General features: G+C 35.4%; 5 protein-coding genes across 5 annotated transcripts; 2 read left to right on the forward strand and 3 right to left on the reverse strand.

The window, feature by feature from the left end:
- Positions 1-228: 228 nt before the first annotated feature.
- Positions 229-8,248, reverse strand: LOC139096904 (thioester-containing protein 1 allele R1-like). The gene is made up of 11 exons (XM_070648659.1): positions 8,036-8,248; positions 7,811-7,887; positions 7,670-7,746; positions 6,539-7,196; positions 6,063-6,234; positions 4,708-5,777; positions 4,048-4,315; positions 2,376-3,430; positions 1,125-2,271; positions 910-1,069; positions 229-752 (listed from the first exon to the last, which is right to left on the reverse strand). The coding sequence occupies exons 1-11, from the start codon at positions 8,111-8,113 to the stop codon at positions 706-708; spliced, it is 4,809 nt and encodes a 1,602-aa protein (XP_070504760.1). The 5' UTR covers positions 8,114-8,248; the 3' UTR covers positions 229-705.
- A 63-nt stretch (positions 8,249-8,311) lies between these two features.
- On the reverse strand, positions 8,312-10,329 carry LOC139096910 (uncharacterized). The gene is made up of 2 exons (XM_070648664.1): positions 9,984-10,329; positions 8,312-9,412 (listed from the first exon to the last, which is right to left on the reverse strand). The coding sequence occupies exons 1-2, from the start codon at positions 10,253-10,255 to the stop codon at positions 8,344-8,346; spliced, it is 1,341 nt and encodes a 446-aa protein (XP_070504765.1). The 5' UTR covers positions 10,256-10,329; the 3' UTR covers positions 8,312-8,343.
- A 148-nt stretch (positions 10,330-10,477) lies between these two features.
- On the forward strand, positions 10,478-12,647 carry LOC139096944 (uncharacterized). The gene is made up of 2 exons (XM_070648699.1): positions 10,478-10,785; positions 11,462-12,647. Exons 1-2 carry the CDS (start codon positions 10,511-10,513, stop codon positions 12,534-12,536), a joined length of 1,350 nt encoding a protein of 449 aa, XP_070504800.1. The 5' UTR covers positions 10,478-10,510; the 3' UTR covers positions 12,537-12,647.
- On the forward strand, positions 12,631-14,499 carry LOC139096943 (uncharacterized). Its single transcript, XM_070648697.1, has 2 exons — positions 12,631-13,009; positions 13,318-14,499. Exons 1-2 carry the CDS (start codon positions 12,735-12,737, stop codon positions 14,480-14,482), a joined length of 1,440 nt encoding a protein of 479 aa, XP_070504798.1. The 5' UTR covers positions 12,631-12,734; the 3' UTR covers positions 14,483-14,499.
- LOC139096941 (thioester-containing protein 1 allele R1-like) lies at positions 14,481-20,169 on the reverse strand. Its single transcript, XM_070648695.1, has 8 exons — positions 20,096-20,169; positions 18,295-19,575; positions 17,525-17,786; positions 16,196-17,310; positions 15,889-16,042; positions 15,036-15,767; positions 14,684-14,834; positions 14,481-14,628 (listed from the first exon to the last, which is right to left on the reverse strand). The coding sequence occupies exons 1-8, from the start codon at positions 20,158-20,160 to the stop codon at positions 14,579-14,581; spliced, it is 3,810 nt and encodes a 1,269-aa protein (XP_070504796.1). The 5' UTR covers positions 20,161-20,169; the 3' UTR covers positions 14,481-14,578.
- Positions 20,170-20,263: the final 94 nt, after the last annotated feature.

Raw genomic sequence — 20,263 nt, forward strand, 5'->3', positions numbered from 1 at the left:
TCGTGTGCCTAACTGTTGCAGTCTTGTGTGATGACAGTGTAAATTTGGATGAAAATATTCAAAATCATCATGTTGGAAGTAGAAAAATCAGATCTTCTGGTGATCAATTTAGTGTAAATTATGATTCAGAAGAAGACGATGAGATTCAATGTGACGACTTACCTGAACGACAAGATTGAAATGAGATTAAATGTAAAGAACTTAACTCTTACCAAGCATGGTGGGAAACAGGAGTTGAGCTTAGAGCGGAATGACAGGCACAAGGACAAATGACCTGAATTATATTAATAATTTCAATTTAAATTTTTTGCATATTTTTACTTATTTTAGCTCAAAATATAAAATAATTGAAAATTGAAAAGACAAGAACTGCTTAAGGACCGAATTCTCCGGTGATGGAATGGTAAGGTACAGCGCGGTATAGATACAGCAATTGTGCCCCTATAGAACGATGTAGAAGTGTGATGGTACTAATGCTGCATCATTGGTGCGGTGCACTTAATCATGCCAGGTTTGTACCTCACCATTGGTGTATCTATACCATATTGTACAGTATAATCACCGGAGAAATTGGTCCTAGATTATCAAATGATTATTTGAGTACAAAAAAACAATAAAAAAAGGATATTTAACACGTCCATTACGTAGCGCTCTTAGGGAGCATGCGGGGGAAAGGGATAATCAGGGGACGACTCCTAACCAGCTTTATGAGACTGTACAATACACGTCATACTTGTAAATATCCTTTATATCTGAAATAGGATTAATTTTTAGTAAATATCAATTATGTGCTCAGTGTTGGCAGGGATATTTGAGAGTTTGACTACTTGACTGTCTGTCTGACCGTCTGGAATTCCATGAGTCAAACTCTCAAATGTCCCTACCAACTCTGCCTATGTTGCCACTTACTTGGTCGATAGTAGTCATAAAACTTGATAGTTAGCGGTTTGTAGTAACTCTCAACATTTGGATCTTTAACAACTGTAATTTTTTGGGTATATCCTCTATTTTTTTCTTTGTTGCTGAAATGGAAGACCAAAGTAGTTCCACCATTTTTGTATCCAACAGCCTGAAAAACGACAAATTTAGAATTTATAGTTTAAAATATAATTTGGAATTCTTACTTCTTGAGCATTATTATAATGAGCATATCCAACTGGTAAATCAACTTCTAAGGTTAAAATGCTGTTTCCCAATTCTCGATCAGCTGGTCTAAATTCATATTTGACTTCAATTTCTAATGTGTCTTCCCACCTTCCTTTCCTAACAACTGTTTCAACATTTGAGATTGAATTACTTACAACTGTGTCATTAAGAGTTTCCTGATATAGATTTATATATCCTAGATCTTGGTCACGTGTACTCAAATTGTCATTTAGATCAATCAGTTGATATTTAATGGATTCGGATGACTCAGAATAAGTGTCATTATTATTGGCATGAAACACAAATGGTCTCGGTGAATATCGTCGATATTTTGTATAGTCATAAAGTGCTTGTAGACCCAAAACTGTATCGTATGGTGAGAAGAAGGCTCCGTCAGCATTTCGGTATTTTAACAGCCATTCAACTTGTTCTTTTGGATCTTGATTGACCAAAATTTTGGCACGAATTATGTAAGATAAAGACTGAACAAACAATGAGTAATGTTTTAAGTATCTCCTTGGGCTCTTATAGCCATGGTTGAGTTTGCTTAGGAAATGATTTGCCCTTTGTTGATTACCATTAAGTGCTAATATATAAGCAGTCATACTGATAAGATGGTCACCTTTATATACATTTGAATCTCGCTTATTTCTGTCCAATAAATAGTTAAGTGATTTGTTAGTCTCATTTAAGTATTGACTTCTGTATTGAGGATTTTTAGACATTGTTTCAACAATCGATGCAGTTTGAATATATTTCCGAACTGATGGACTAATATCCTTGTGATCATCAAATGCAGCATTATATGTGAAATCTCCTGAATTATACTGTTGAGATTTAATGTAATCGAGTGTTTTAGAAACTAATTTCGATGCATCAAGGTATTTTGTAGTATTGGCATCAATCAGAACTCCAGCGATAAAAGCCAACTTTCTAAGATTTTTATCACGATTTGGCAAATTTTTAAGAATATTAGCAACTTCTGTTCCATTATCATTAATTCTATTTTGCGCGTCTGTTGCCTTTGGATGGTCTGGATTTCCAATAAAATCGAAATAGTTGGAGATTATGACATCTGTTGCGAATTTCAAAACTATTTCTTCTTCGAGGTACATGTACTGTCGGCTATAAATAGAATAATTGAAAAGTAATTCAATTATTGATGATTCATGTCAGGGATTTCAGTGTAGGGATTATCATGGATTGAATCAGACATAACATTTACTTACCAAACTTCCTCCAATCCAAATAATGCTGGTCCAAGTAAATTTCCATGAACGCCTACAAATGTAGGATTTGTGTTTATATCTCCAACCTCCTTTTCGGTCACTTTAATATAACTGACCGGCTCATCTTCTACCAATCGAGTGCTGATTAGTGACGTCTTTAATTCCTTCGAGTCTTTTACATCAATTAGTTTATCAGTTTCAGCTGCAACTTGACCGTTAAATGTTGCTTTTAACTTGATTTGTTCAAGACTTTTGGCACTGATGTAAAAATGACGGGATATTGATGGTCGCTGTTGTGTTAAAGTGACTGGAAATTGTATACCTGACACAACTCTTCTATCGATACATGTTTTGTAGCCTTTCTGTGGAATTTCATTGCCTGTGTGTAAGTTTCCATCCACAGCAGTGATAACAATAGTTCCGCTTATTGTTAAGGATGGATTTAAGTTTTCAGCTATGACAGTTATTTTGTGCATCTCATCCGTTTTGATTGATGTTGTTCCAGACAGTTGTAAATTCACTTTATGCTTAATTGTTCCTTTAACTGATATTTCAGGCTGTGTTTTAACAACGGTTAAACCTTTTGTTGGATGTACAGAAATACCCAAAATTCGCCATGTTGCTGTTATGTCTGGAAATTTAATCTGTTTTGTGTGTGGCTCACTAGTGTCGGCAGTGTACTTTAATTCCGGTACCAATTCTGGATAATACTTTTGAACTGATTCAAGGCTTCTTTTATCCCTTTGTGGCTGTTTGACTGGCTCATCAATGTCGTTAAAACCTGATCTTGATGATAAAGTATTTCCATTTTTAAGCGGTTCCAATATAAAGGCATTCAACTTTTCAAAATGATAATTTTCAGGCAACGGATGCTTTTCATTTAAATAATATGTAATTTCATCATAAATTGATGTTCTGGAGATTTCATTGTCTCGACTGATTAATGCTGACTTGGTATTTATAGCTATCAGGTAGACTCGTGATCCTTCTTCAGTTTTTACTTGGATATCAGTTGGTGTTTCTGGCTCTGCTGTTTCAGGCGCAGTTATATCAAGCTATAAAGGAGATTAGAATTAGAATTAGATATAAATTGAGGATTAACTAGTTATAGCGTGATTTGTGCTTTAGGATACTGGAAGTTGATTGCTTGGTCCATCAATCCTTGACCATAATGATACAATTCATTCTATAGACTATGACATATAGCTAAATCTACGATATACTTCCTTAGGCAGTTCCTAACAAGCAAAGAACATGCTGTCATGGAGTTTATGATCCATGAACCCATCATGGCATCTCCATAATACTGCCAAACTGAGCCTTTTGTCGCTCAGGCATTAAAATCACTAAATTCATTAATATTCAGAACAGTCAATAGGGTTTGAAGGAAAGAGTCAACATCAGACATTCTCTGTGCGACTCGGTTAATGTTGGGCAAGTATTGAGCATGCATAACTAATTTACAGGCTCTAGGAGCCAAAGAACATGGTCTCAAGAGCTGATTAAGAGCCTTAGAATACGTCAAATACTATATTCTCATATAATAACAAGCAGAGCTCGCAGTCGACCCAAATTTACATGAAGTTGGGTCGATTATTCCACACAAAACTCAAATCGACTATAAACTCTGATAACAAGCAACCAATCCAATAATCCAAGAAACTAAACTTACAGAATTATCAACAGAAAATCCAAGACTAATGGAAAATTCATCATAAACTAATTCACCGCCATCTAATCGAGAATAAAATACAAGTCCACGTGCTTCAGGCTTCATATCATTTGTTACTTCCATACTGATCTCATATAAATCATGTCCTGCTGAATCTGAGAAGGTTTCTTGCATCACAACACCATTTAATCCAAAAACAATCAAGTGAAGTTCCTCCATATCTTCCGTTGATTGAACTTTTATACGAACTTTTGATCCAATTGATGGACTGAAATAGAGAATAGAAAAGTAAGTTAGGTTGCAGTTGATTTAATAATATTCTGAGCAACACAATGCACCCGAACAGACATAGAGCACAAATTTTCAGATAATTGAGTATCCTTAAGGAGAATATTGATTAATTATATTAATCAACACGCTCATTTAGGTAATTTAGGGTCCTAGTAGAGGATGTTCGGGAGTAAGGACATATCCTGGAAAGGTGGGGATAGGGAATTGGATTCAATTTGCTAGCGCTTTTTCAAGGCATTACCATTTGATATTGGAAACTCAAACATTTTTTGATATATGATAGTTTGAACCCTAAAACCCCTTCCATTAGGTACACTCGTGATAAACCGCCTGACAATAAGAAGTAAGGATGTCATAATAACAACATACCTTTTTGTAAGGACGGTAGCCTGCATATACTCATTGGTACCTGGGAACACCGCGACTTCCTCCGTATGCTTTGTATCTGCAATTTCCATCAAAATTTGAATCTTTCTCGTGTCATGACTCGGTTCCAAAAAGTAGACAGTTTCACCATTTTTGAGATTTGTATGGAAAACTTTCTCATTTTCTGTGTTGCTTCTTGATATGTATTTGATGGTCGTTACTAGCTGATTAAATTCATTTTCTGGTTTACCATCAAGTGTATTAACACGGGCTTTTATTGGATATTTATAGCCAGGCTTAAAGTACTTCTTCCTGATAATTTGAATTGTATTTCTGCCTTTATATCTCATGAGGATTTCCTTCTCAACAGTTGTAGTTTTTCCTGTTGATGTTTGAGTGACAATTGCTGTAAATTTAAGTTTCATGTCAGCCGTTGGGGATCTTATGCTTAAATCTTCCTGGATGTCAAGTGCAAAGACAGTTTTGGTTGTTTTTAAATCTTGATTCTTGACAACCTTGGTGATCTCACTGATGGATGCATTTACGAATTTAGCATCTAAATGTATACTTGCACTTCGTCCTGATGCCTCCTTTGTGTGCAGAATCAGATAAATTTTACGATCGACAAAGGCAACAGCATCTTGGACTTCTATGAACACTTCGTCGTCATATTGTTGTTGTTGCTGAATTTGAAATGATTTTGAGACTTTACGGTTGTCAACTTCAACATTTATGGTCCATAAACCAGGACTTGCTGTTTGTGGAATGGTTGCAGAAGCTTCATAAACACCAAATTCATCAATTTTATCAAGGCCATCAACTTTGATTCTGGCGTTTGGATTATCAGCTTTAGTAATGGTTGCTGTCATAGTTCCGTGACTCTGTAGTGGAATTAGCTTACGATCAAGAACAAATGCTTGAAATTTAAATAATTCTCCAGCTTTATAGATCGGCTTATCAAATTGAATGAAGATAATTGGACTTTTTGCCATGTTAATAAGATCAACTGACTGTTCTCCATGTCCATTCACTTCTACAGACAATTCAAGATTGTTGGGAAGAGTTGATGGAGTCTGGAAGTAATGAGTATTATTAATAACTGAATTGTGATGTAACACAGAGACACAGAGACTCAAAGACAAAATGCAGAGATACAGAGGCACAGAAATACATTGCTACAGAGCCACAAAGACTAAAAGACACAACACAGAGCCACAAAGGCACAGAAAAAACAAAGACACAACACAGAGCGACATCACAGAGTCATAGAGACACAGAGCCATAGAGTCACCGAAGCATTGAGTCTTCAAGTCACCCGGTGACACCGAGTCAATTATATAATAACTTAATTAACTTACTTCAAAAGTTGCTGTATCAAATGATCTGTCGTCTAAATCTTTAAAAGTCATCCCATTGTTTTGACCAATATCAATATTAATTACTGCATCATTGCTGTTGCTTGTTACAAGAAATGCTGAATAATTTGATTCGGGTAATATAAATCGGGATCCAATAACGGCTATACAATGACTAAAATTAGTGAAAAGATAGAATTAGTATTAATGCGATTTAATAATTTTCTAATTATTAATGAATGGACAGCATGTAACAATAGCCGAACTTGAAGTCGACTTTGAGTTTTGTATGGATTCAAGTCCCAATAATTCTTGAGACACTTTCATGAATTAAAAATATCATCCTAACGTGAAATTTGCTCAAACTATGTGACAAAGCCAGCAACAGACTTAAATGGAATGTCTTTTGTTGTAAATTTCACTTAGGAGCAATGCTACAAGAAAGTAAGTACCACATTAGTGGTGAACATATATTGTACCTTTCTAAAGAAATCAGCCCAAGAGAGAATTCTTGCCTTTGATAGATTATATTTTTAATCCATTCATGAAATTTTATGACATTTGTGAACACTGCATAGTTGTAAGTATCACAACCTTCAGGATCTGCGATTGACGCTGACACAATTCCTCGAAGATAATGAACTCCACGGTATTTTACAAATAATCCATTTCCACTATCACCTTGACAAACACCGGATCCATTACGATCACCAGCACAAAAAGTTCGACGACTTGACAGTGACAAAAGTACATGATTTGTATAAAAGCATTCTTCATTGCTTAATTCAATTGGCATTTTAACATATTTTAAAACATTTTCAAGATTTCGATTTTCATTGAGTCCATATCCGACTGCATATCCATACGTTATTTCAGCAATATTTGATTCAGGAGGAATTAAGCATATAGGCTGGATATATGAACTGAATCGGACATTTTCTTTCAAAGTCAGCATTGCAATGTCTGCATCATGTGACTCTGATGTTGTATTCCAGTCTTCATGAACATTTATACTGGAAATTTCTGAATAAACTCGTCCAGGTTCATCTACATTAAAGTTATGTGCGCCCAAAACAACTGTAATATTATCAGTCGTATACTTGTGCAGATCTTCCTTGCCGTGTATGCAATGAGCAGCTACAGTGAGAAATAGGAAAACATTATAATGTGTTAAGAACAAGATCCAGTAAGGATTAAATACAACAAATGTATGAATTTCCTCATTTAACGGACTTTTGTAATTTAAACTTTTCAACGGTTACAACAAATTCAAACTTTGATCAGAAAATATTGTTAAACATTGACAAACATTTGTAAAAAAATATAAAAAACATTGCAAAACACTCTAAAAACATGGCAAAACAATCTATAAACATTTAAAACTATTAAAAAACATTGTAAATACATTGAAAAACATTGAAAACAATGAAAAAACATTTTAGGAACATTGTCATACATTAAAAAATATTTAAACAACTTAAAAATGTTGTAAAACATTGAAATTCACTGTAAAACAATGAAAAATCACATTGTTATTGCTTACTTAAATAAAAATGGCCGCTATAATTCAATAGAACTGAGGTAATGATAAAATCAGAATTAAATCTCACCTGTCAACACAAACTTATTTGTCAAAAGTGTTCCTCCACAAAATTTAATTCCTTTTTTATTCATCAGCACAGCCGCCCTTAAGAGAGAATTTTTTTAATTTTTGAGAGAATTTTTGAGAAATAAAATTTATTTTATCTCACCATGGGAAAAGCCCACGTACGGCATAATTTCCTCCGTAAATATTTGACCGTCCAGCAGCAATTCTCCCACAAGTTCCCTAAACTATTATTGACATTTTATTAACATTTACTAACCCAAATTAGATAAAATATTTAAAAACTTACAGCAAAAAAAAATAAAAAAAAAAAATATTTTTCATCACAATTTAATTATTGATTCTAAATTGTCAGGCACAAGCTACATACTTCAGTATTTTGAGCTAATGTTGGCATTAAAAGCACAAATAATCCACAAAATATTAAAAATTTCATTTTACAGTTCATCCTTAAACAGGTTTAATCACAAACATTCCAATTTTATGACTGATTACTGACCGAGAGAGGAGATAAGCTTGTGAAAAATAATTAAAGTCAGTTGAGTAAATCTCTCGATACTTTTCTATACATTCTCATCTGATGACTGCAAAGTACCATCATAAGGTATGGGAAGCAACAACTGAAATTGTTAAAATTCTTATAAAATTATTGAAAATAAAATTAATTTTACTAAATTTTTAATCAAAATATTCACAAACAATCCAACTTTTTTCAGTACATGCTACACCCAATGCCTGATAAGGTCCATACTGTCCTGAATATCGAAGACATTCACCATTTGTTTTACCACGAATTGCATCCTTGTTGACCCACTCAATGTCTTTATATAATTCACCTTGAATTGTCCTGTTGGCATTAAAGACATTCCATTGATTGGTCACTAAGTCACGCATTCCATTGATCCATAAGTGACCACCTGCCCATGTCTTTAATAGATCTTCACATGACCTATGAAATTCTTCCTCAACAGCTTCACTGTCAATAACAAAGAGGTTCATTCCTAGCTTAGAACAATGTCTTCTGGCATCATCATAAGCATAAGAAGTAGCCACGACGCAAACTGACTTGATGTAAACTCCATTGGTTGTTAAATCACGTCTATGTGTGCAACCAGCTGTGTCTGTATGTGGATGAGTTTCTGTCTGCTTGTAATGTTCACAGACTGGCCATGGTGCATCTGTACATGGTCCAGGTAAGGCTTGATATGGTCCATATTGTCCTGTATATTTCAGGCAATCTCCACTTGCGTACTTGCTATAAAAATCAACACCACTATACAACGGTCCAATTGCAGTTCCATTAGCATCAAAAACATCAAAGTCCATTCCTTGACCTTCGCGTCTTCCATTAATCCAGACAGTCCCACGTGCATGATTAACAGCAACAAGATTCATGATTGCGTCATTAAATTGAGCCTCGACTGTTTCGTCATCAATTATGAATAAATTCATGTTATTTTCAGCACATTTCTTCTGTGCTGCATCATAAGCTAATCCAACACTGACAACACAAACTGATTTTAGGTAATTTGGTCCATCAAATAGGTCCTTTTTGATGTTGCAGACTTCCAATTTTGGTTCGTTGATTAATTGTGAGCTGTATTTCTTGGTTGATGGATTGTAGATTGTTCTCTTGTCACAGACAACAAGATTGGCTTTGCTGTTGCATCGATTGTTGAGGATGTCCCACCATTGACCATATGGACATGACTTTTTGACAGGAATGCCATTAGAACATTGGTAGTAGCTGCAATAAGATTTTTGAGGTTATAATCTATTTTTAAGATATAAATTGATATGACTGGATGTGAATACAGCATACTTGATTGAGTATACTCATGTCCAAAGTATACTTGATTGAGTATACTCATGCCCAAAAGTATACTTGATTGAGTATACTCATGTCCAAAGTATACTTGATTGAGTATACTCATGCCAAAAGTATACTTGATTGAGTATACTCATGCCCAAAAGTATACTTGATTGAGTATAGTCATGTCCAAAGTATACTTGATTGAGTATACTCATGTCCAAAGTATACTTGATTGAGTATACTCATGTCCAAAGTATACTTGATTGAGTATACTCATGTCCAAAGTATACTTGATTGAGTATACTCATGCCCAAAAGTATACTTGATTGAGTATACTCATGTCCAAAGTATACTTGATTGAGTATACTCATGTCCAAAGTATACTTGATTGAGTATACTCATGCCAAAAGTATACTTGATTGAGTATACTCATGTCCAAAAGTATACTTGATTGAGTATACTCATGCCCAACAGCTTGATATTAAGCATAAACTTATCTACTTACAATCTACAATCCTCCGCATCAGCCACAAACACAGGACTTCTAGGATCATCAACACTTGGACACCAATAATCCTCTTGACATCTAGCTTCAGCTGGTTGCATACATTTGAATTTAGTTGGACTAAAATGAAGTCCAGGTGGACAGAACCAAATCTGTTTAGGATTTGAACTGTAAATGAAGGCTTCACAGTTGTTGGACACTGGTAGTTTATTGGCACTAGCTGTAGATGATGCAAGAATCAACAAACTTATTATTTTAGTAAAAATCTTCATGATTTTTTGAGGTTATGTGTCACAAAAACATCAACTGATGTCTAATCAGTTGAAAAACAGTTAAGAAATGAGAGGTTCAGGCATAGAATCAAGGCATTATATTCTGTATTTGCAATCTCTTGCCAATAAATGTGTGTAAAGAGAGTCAAAATCTCACAAATAAAAAAGTATATAGGCACAGCAGATAATAGCTGTATATTATACAAATTATGACTTCAGTCTGTTGATTTATTAGCACACGACCAAACTTAAATTATGAAGTTATCAATCATAGTCTTGATTTTAATCATCACATCAACGTCTACATCAGATGATAGTGAACGAATTCCACATCCATATGACTGTGAATCATTTATGTACAGCTATAATCCTAAACAGGTGTGGTCATGTGCTGAGGGTTTACATTTTAGTCCAATAACATTTAAATGTGAAGCACCGGCTGAGGCTAAATGTCATCAAGATTATTGGTGTCCAAAGGTTGATGATCCTGCAAATCCAGTTTATGTTGCTGATGCTGTCGATTGCCGCAGGTAATTTAGTTACATTTTTATTTTGACTTGAGACTACTTTTGAGTCTACCTTGAGCAAACTTAGACTGAACGTCGACCAAACCTCGACCAGACCTTGACCAAACCTCGACCAAACCTCGACCAAACCTTGACCAAACCTTGACCAAACCTCGACCAAACCTCGACCAAACCTCGACCAAACCTCGACCAAACCTCGACCAAACCTCGACGATCTCTTGCCGTCAACAAAGTCGGTGGCTATTGTTATTAAGGCCTTTTTGGATATTGAGTCCATCATATTATTGTCGTAAGCACATCGATGTAGCGGTGTCCTAGTGACTGTTGTGTGTTGCTCGGGCTAATAAGCCCTAAACAGCTCCGTCACTGTGAGGAAACCTTTAATGAGAATTTCCTGAATTTTACCTAAATTTTTGCAAATTTTTCAACTAAATTCGACAACCCCGAACAGCACAGCATATTTGTTGGGGTAACTAAACATTGACATTAACGGAAAGACTCGAAGTTACCCTGATGGTCGCTTTGTGCTGTTCAAGAATCTTTCTAACTTGCCTAATGCTTACTTCACTTGCCGTACAGATCCATGACCTCCCAAAGACATCATCTGAAGTTAGCTCTGATGCTGCCTTATCCTTGTCAATTCACAAAATTAAATCTAATTTACCTTATTTCATTACAGTTACTTCATATGCTCCAATGGAACACCAAACAAGACATCATGCGACTCTGACCTCTATTGGGATTACATAAAGCATGAATGTGTAGCAGAAGATTCAGTCACATGCGACAAACGCACACAATTAAACCTTAATTTTGATAATGAAATTGAAGTAATCACGACGGCAACTGAAAAGCCAAAATTGGAAGTCTGCAACATCAAAAAGGATCTGTTTGATGGACCAAATTACCTAAAATCAGTTTGTGTTGTCAGTGTTGGATTGGCTTATGATGCAGCTATGAAGAAATGTGCTGAAAATAACATGAATTTATTCATAATTGATGACGAAACAGTCGAGGCTCAATTTAATGACGCAATCATGAATCTTGTTGCTGTTAATCATGCACGTGGGACTGTCTGGATTAATGGAAGACGCGAAGGTCAAGGAAAGAAGTGGAAGGTCTTAAATCCTGATGGAACTGCTCGTGGACCACTTCATAGTGGTGTTGATTTTTACAGCAAGTACGCGAGTGGTGATTGCCTGAAATATACAGGAACTTATGGTGTATATCAAGCCTTACCTGGACCATGTACAGATGCACCATGGCCAGTCTGTGAACATTATCAAAAAACTGAAAATCCACCAAAATTAGATACATCTGCATGCACACATAAAAGAGATTTAAAGCTTAATGATTCATACATCAAGTCAATGTGCGTTATCAGCACTGCCTATACATATGAGGAAGCAACACGTCAATGCTCAAAATATGGAATGAATCTTTTTATATTTCGTGACAAGTCGGATGAAAAGTCATTCCATAAATCATCTGAAGATCTATTAAAGACATGGGCAGGTGGTCACTTATGGATCAATGGAATGCGTGACTTAGTGACCAATCAATGGAATGTCTTTAATGCCAACAGGACAATACAAGGTGAATTATATAAAGACATTGAGTGGGTCAACAAGGATGCAATTCGTGGTAAAATAAATGGTGAATGTCTTCGATATTCAGGACAGTATGGACCTTATCAGGCATTGGGTGTAGCATGTACTGAAAAAAGTTGGATTGTTTGTGAATATTTTGATTAAATTTTTTTTGGGGATTTTTTAGTGTCAATGAACGATAACCTTGATATTTTGTCTTGTGCTGCTTATGTATACAGTCAGTAATTTTGTCAAAATAAATGCGAACAGCTTAAATTCTCTGAGAGAATTATTCAGTATATAGTCACAATTTGATGTTCCTACATCATCATTCAATTTTCAGACGTCTACAGCTTAATAGCCATGAAGTCGCTTATCACATCCATTATAATAGCATTACAGCTATTAACAGCTTCATCTATTGACAAATTCCCAGATCCATACGATTGCAATTCCTTTATCACTTATCATGGTAAAGACAAAGAAGTTTGGTCATGTTCAGCTGGTCTTCACTTTAGTCCGACAAAGTTTGAATGCTTATCACCTGGAGAGGCTAAATGTCATCGAGATTATTGGTGTCCTGATGTTGATGATGTCAAAAGTCCAGTTTTTGTAGCAGATCCGGTCGATTGTAAAGTGTGAGTATTTATGTGACTGACTGTCTGTCTGTCCTGCGTGTCCTGTCTCTGTCTGTCCTGTCTCTGTTCTGTCCTGTCTCTGTCCTGTCTCTGTCCTGTCTCTGTCCTGTCTCTGTCCTGTCTCTGTCCTGTCTCTGTCCTGTCTCTGTCCTGTCTCTGTCCTGTCTCTGTCCTGTCTCTGTCCTGTCTCTGTCCTGTCTCTGTCCTGTCTCTGTCCTGTCTCTGTCCTGTCTCTGTCCTGTCTCTGTCCTGTCCTGTCTCTGACTGTCTGGATTGTCTGTAAATACTAATTATATTGAATACTTCAGCTACTACCACTGCTCACATGGAATACCAGTCAGGAAAGTCTGTGATGCTGATTTATGGTGGGATATTGTCAATAAAGCCTGTACATCCAAAGAATACGTCACATGTGACAAACGTGCCATAATAAATCCAAATAATTTGAAATTTTACGATGGATCGACAGTTAAGATGTCAGAAACTGCAGCTGTAAAGAAGCTCGAATCACTCAAATCAACTCAAACTCAACCAGAGCCAATAAAAGTCAGTCAATTGGACACATCCGCACCACAACCAAAGGTCGAAGTTTGCAGCCAAAAGAAGGATTTATTTGATGGACCAAATTACCTAAAATCAGTATGTCTTGTGCATGCAGCATCAACATACGACGCAGCAAGGGAGAAATGTGCAAGCTATAACATGAATTTATTCATCATCGATGACTACACAGTTGAGACACAGCTTTATGATGCAGTAACTGTCTTACTTGCAAGCTATCCACGTGGATCTGTATGGATTAATGGTAAACGTGATGGACATGCAAAAAGATTCAAAATATTTAATGCTGATGGATCAATTAAAGGACCACTGAGTAGAGATGTCACATTGTATAGCAGATTCATAGCTGGCAACTGCCTTAAATTCTCAGGTGCATATGGTCCATATCAAGCACAGCCAGAACCATGCACAAGTGCACTTTGGTTCATTTGTGAACATCACAAGAGGACTGAAATTCAACCACTTTTGGACACAACATCATGTCTACATAAAAGAGATCTAAGAGTTGGTGGTAATTACATCAAGTCAATGTGCATGATTAATGTTGGATATACGTACGATGAAGGAAGACGAACATGTGCTAAAAATGGAATGAATCTTTTCATATTTGATGATAAAATTGTTGAGGAAGCTTTTCATGAAGTCGCTGAGGATGTGATGAAGTCAATAGCTGGTGGCTACTTATGGATCAATGGAATGCGTGACTTAGTGACCAATCAATGGAATGTCTTTAATGCCAACAGGACAATTCAAGGTGATTTGTATAAAGACATTGAGTGGGTCAACAAGGATGCAATTCGTGGTAAAATAAATGGTGAATGTCTTCGATATTCAGGACAGTATGGACCTTATCAGGCATTGGGTGTAGCATGTACTGAAAAAAGTTGGATTGTTTGTGAATATTTTGATTAAATTTTGAATAAAATTAATTTTATTTTTCAATAATTTTATAAGAATTTTAACAATTTCAGTTGTTGCTCCCCTGCCTAGGTTGTTGACTTATGCTGGTCATTTGCAGTCATCAGATGAGAATGTATAGAAAAGTATCGAGACATTATCTAAAAGACAAACAATTTAATTTTGAGTATAATTAAATAAAACGGAACTGCTTACCATGATCATTATAGTCAAAAACTTTAACACCAGCATTTTGGATGTTAATTACATTGTGAAGTTTCTTAGCCTTAATGTCAACACAATAGCTTGTTCCTTGTGTAAATTCATTGAAGTAGATTAGCACGTGTCTTGATTTTGTTGCAGGAAACTGGAAAGGATTTAAAAATTCAATTAATTAGGTAGGTTGGGTGTAGGTCAGGTGTAGGTTGGGTGTAGGTTAGGTGTAGGTTAGGTGTAGGTCAGGTGTAGGTTGGGTGTAGGTTAGGTGTAGGTTAGGTGTAGGTTAGGTGTAGGTCAGGTGTAGGTTAGGTGTAGGTCAGGTGTAGGTTAGGTGTCGCTTTCATCTTACCTTAATATCCATATTAGTATCATAGTTAACAATCTCTTCATACATATATCCACTAGGCATTTCGACATCATAAACTACACTGAAAAGTGTCTGTGACTCGGTTGAATTTTCTTGGTGCTGATATGTAGCACAAACTCTAACAATCCTCTCATTTTGAATTAAACCAGGCAAAGTTGTTAAAGTTACATTAAATTTAGAGTTTTGATGTTCAACTGCTGTGAAGCTTTCGACAGCTTTTCTAGTTGTACAAGGTCCAGTTCCATCTACAGTTGTGGCATTTGCTGAATATTTGAAGCATTTTTGACTGTCACTAGATTGTTGAATTTCATTTAACAGCTTTTGTGCTTGATCGTTGTCATTGTTGAGTACATAGACATGTGCAGCAACTGCAAGTGCTTGTCTATCAAGCAGTTCCAAGTTCCTACTTCCTTCATTTAGGAACTTAAATCCTTTATCAATGACGTCATCGTAATTTTTGGCAATAAATCCTCGGAATTTCAGGAATGGAATCAAAATGAAGGCAGTTTGGAAATATTCAACAGAAGTTGGGTCTGATTGGAATTCCGGATAATATCCAAAGTTACTAAAGCTTCCATTTTCATTTTGTGATGCTTTTAAGACATCAAATTCCTTTTCAATCATTGCTGTGTCTTTTGGAAGTGCTCCAATTTCCATGGCTGATGCTATAGTGTCTATGAATATTGCAGTATATCCTGATGTGTTCTTGTAGTGCTAAAATGAATCAAGTCATTTAAATTTGAGATTAAGCTATGGAAACTAAAGTTAGCAGGACTGTAGATCATCAACTCAATGAGTCCTGCTAACTCTGATTCCAATTCCAATCCAAACTCACCCAATTTTCAGTCCGTTGAGCTAATATTGTTTGATAAAGTTCATTTAGTTCCTCCGTTGATGATTTTGTATTATTTGGTCTCAATTGCCGGAAATTCTCGACCTTCTCTTTGAGTTGGTAAGTTTGATGAATCAATGAGTATGTGTCATACAAGCTGAAAGGATTAATTGCAGTTATGAGATGATTGTTCAATGGAATTCTCAGATGGATGCCACTCTGTCTTAGAGAAGAAGGGACAGACAAGGACAGACAGCGACGGATAGGGACAGACAGGGACAAAAGGACACAAAAACAACCAAATACTCACTTTTTATCAAAATCCCCAGCAATTCCAATTTTATGTGTATTAGCTTTGCTAGTCACTTCTGTGACGACTTGGCGTGTCTCAACATCATCAGCATCATTCTCATGTTTTGCACTTGAATTTGCAGCAATGAATTCTACTCGTTTAACTCCAACTGGCTCAATCTGAAGCGCTATCAGTTTCTTATCCATAAATCTACTGGATTTAACTGCTCCTGTAGCGTCAATTCTTATTTTAGCTTTTCCTTCAACATTTGATGCATTTCCAGGTGATTGGATGAAGAATGACAACTTCTGTGGACTATTGTACTTTACATTGATGCTTCTAGTCAATGATGTTTCACTATTGGACATTAAACTGCACTTTGAATCATAGAATTTTACATTTTTATCCGAATGATAAGCAGACACTCTGATGACGACATCAATGGCTTCATAGGAATCGACAAGATTATAAACCAAAACATCAATCTGAGCAATTTCATCAAACTTAATCACTTTTGGGTATAAAATTTGTGTATAAAATTGATTATCAAAAGTTACTTCCTTTCGATGTCCAATAGCTAGTTTATTATATGTTGACCAATGATAAGGTCCTTGGTGCTTACTGCTCAATGAGAATGATGAAATTACCCATGAGTTCCTTGGATAAGGAGCTGATAATGCTTTTGTAAGAGTTCCATAAGAACCTTCAATGTCCTTAAATATTGATGGATATCTAAAATCATCCTCAATATCATCAAGTTTCATTGATTCTGATTCCTCAAATGTTACAGGTTCATCATCAGTATTGTCTTCATGACATACAACCTCATCGTCATCTTCGAATGGATGTGGGGGATAATCATAACCAATAACGTGTCTACCTAAATTAATCCTTCGAAGCTCCTGATCCGTACAGTCATGCCAGTTTCTTTTGCCCATATTAAGCACTGTGACTTTATTACTTCCATCAAAATCATCAAGGATACTTGCAAGTCCTTCTCTGTTGACTTCATTCTTTTGATATAATTTAGTCAGTCGCTTGTCATATCCATAGAAGTAAACCTTGGAACCAGGTGTATTTATTTTGGTTTCAATTTGTCTTCGGGATGTACTTGAGTGAACATCAATGTCAAGCTGTGAAGGAAGAAGAAGATATAGTTGTTAAAATGGAGGAAGAACCACTGTAGAGTCGACTCCAAAAAAAAAATGGAGTCGACTCCCAAAAATAGCATAGTTGCCTCCATATTGAAGGACTACCAACTCTGATCATCAGAGTCACTTCGGTTTACAGCCGGATTTTGGATCGATTAACTTTTCATTTATCTTTATGATATATCAATCTACTTACTGTATTTCTACTCATTTCTGCTGTCGTAATTGTCGTTTCACCATGATACATGTTTATTCTATCCTTTAAATAATAGACAACAACCTTCGCTTCCGGCATCATGTCCTCCTTAATGGTAAAGTTGAATTTACAGTTAATGCGATAATTACAATAGATTTGATGACTTTTGATGTTTCCGTGCCTTGACATAACGATTCCAATGAGTTGATTAATTTCTGAATCTCCACGGATGTGAACATTTATTACATCACCATAATTTGGACTAAAAAGTAAAAGAAAATAAGAATTAATTGATTGTATTGATAGTTTTCTGGATACATTTAGAGAAATGGCTTAAAAGATAAGAAAATATTGTAATTAGTTAAGTTCAGTGAATATTTTTATGACAGAAAAAAGTAATTTTATCTGATGTTATTGATGATTCCCTCTATCATTCCGTCGTTAATTGATGTCCAGTCAATGTAAAATAATGTTAAGCTTCATAGTTCACTGACTGACTGAATATTTACTTAATTCATCACTATTTAATTTAAATTTTTTGAATATTTGTAAAAACACGTTTTTTTATACTGAGAGGATATAATTGTGTAAAAAACAAGCCGAGAGGATTAATTTTTGAAGAATTTCGCCAGTTGAGTTTGGAAATCAAAATTTAAATTTAAAGAAACAGTTATAAGTTGTTAATTTGATAATTTCTTAATTACTTGATAATTTTAAACTTAAATTATGGTAAAATATTAATTGATAATTAATTCATAATTAAAATTTACAATTTTGGCATATAATCCACAGCAATTTTGTTAATTCCCACGACAAAAGATCTTTTTTCAATTTCCTTCTCGTACTTAACCCAAAGATATTGGATTTTTACTGTCAATTCTTCAGCATCTTCCGGAATTAAGGCATTGACTATAACCACACCACGCTTTATATCACTATCATATACATCTGTTCTTATTTCTCCATTTTGTAGTCGACATATTAAGCGTATAACGACTCTTTCTGCTGTTGACTCAATCAACTTCTCGGTCCAATCGTAAATGGATACTTTAATACCAAAAGGGAAACCGGGCAAGAATCTTTTTGGATGATTTGCTTCAATTTTAGGACTATTGTCAGCATGAACTGTAAATTTGGTGGACTTATTGGCACTAATTCCACTTTCTGGATCTGTGAAGACAACTGTTGCTGTATAGTCGAGTTTTGTTGTTGTATTAGCTTTCAGGTCCTCATGTGCCTTATATTGAACAGTGTGAATGCCAGTGATATTGGTAAATGACTCGGATAAAATCACTTGACCTGTTGTTGTGCATGTAATGGTCAATTGAGCATCGCCAGATACAAAATATCCAGCAATATTTTTAGCATAAATTGAGAGCTTCAGAATGGAAGTTGTGAGTAAATGATCATCTTTAGTGGTAACAAATGCAGTAATTTTGGGTCGTTTATAAATTTTGACACCGAATTCTTTAGATTTGATTAATTTGTGATGTTCATCAATAACTGCTGTGATTCTCCAGACACCCAATGGAGTCTTGTTGCCCAATTTAAATTGTCCAGTATAGACGCCATCAAAATTGTCCAATTTTTCGTTAATTTCATTAACTATCCGACCTTCTGGATCAAGTAGTTGAATTTTAATGCTTTTTACATCATAAGGACCCAATCTGCTGTCAATGACGATGATTCGATACTTAATTTCACTTCCAGGCTCATAGACAGGCTTATCAGTTTGAATTAATGTTTTAAATGATTTTTTACTTGTTTTAACATCCTTAATTGTCTGTGTCATGCACATCTGACGTGTACCATTGGAAATAGGAACTCGGCGATGAAGTGTTATGTCAATTTTATTATTTTTGGAACCAAAAACTTGACTATTAGGTTGGAATCTTAATATCTGTAGCTTATCAGAAGCCAGGCCAGTTGTTACATATAAATTGCATATTTGGAATGAAATTTCGGTTCTTTTATCGAGGTTTTCAGAAAGTAATGAAATTTCGTAGTCTTTTCCTGATTGCATGACATTTGGAGTCCATATTGATGTAAATCTGTGGATTAGAAAGGTATTAATGTCATGGAATAATGAAAGGTTCAGGCTTATGAGTTGGATATTGTATCTATTGGACCATATCCTTTAGATCTACAGTTTATAGTGGGATCTGAAGCACTTGCAAGCTCTGCACATTGCTAGGACACGAGTACGTCATAAGACCTGATGTACCCTGCAATGTACGCAGTTACTATTCGTGTGAGCAAGATTACGTCATCCAGATACTGGTATATCCTTGTATATCTAGCTGTGGATGCACATTATGTGCCAAAGACCTCATAACAGCACTCAACACACGAACCGAGCTTGATAACTAGAACAGTGAAATGGAAATTGAGCGTCGAAAATCAGACATGACCTGGAATTGAGATCCAGGCCAACGCTCTACCATTCAAGCCACTAATTCCATTTCACCGCTACATATGAGTAAGAATTGAATGGAAAATTTGAGGAAATCCCAAATTTTTAGTCATCGCAACTTAATACATTTCAAATTGATAACCTTTAACACAACTTACTCGTCAGATGAATCTACAGCATTTGCTGATAAAAATAGTAGAAATATTAAAGCACTATACATCATGTCAAGATGTTGGCACGAAACTGAGATTAGCTACTAAATTTTAATCGTATTTATTTCAAATTGAGCGCCAAAAATTTCAGTTTCCAAAATTGTTCATCCCCAC

This window comes from Chironomus tepperi, unplaced genomic scaffold, assembly GCF_022539635.2.
Source record: "Chironomus tepperi strain 1889 unplaced genomic scaffold, CSIRO-AGI_Ctep_v1 contig_409, whole genome shotgun sequence".
NCBI classification, from domain to species: domain Eukaryota; kingdom Metazoa; phylum Arthropoda; class Insecta; order Diptera; family Chironomidae; genus Chironomus; species Chironomus tepperi.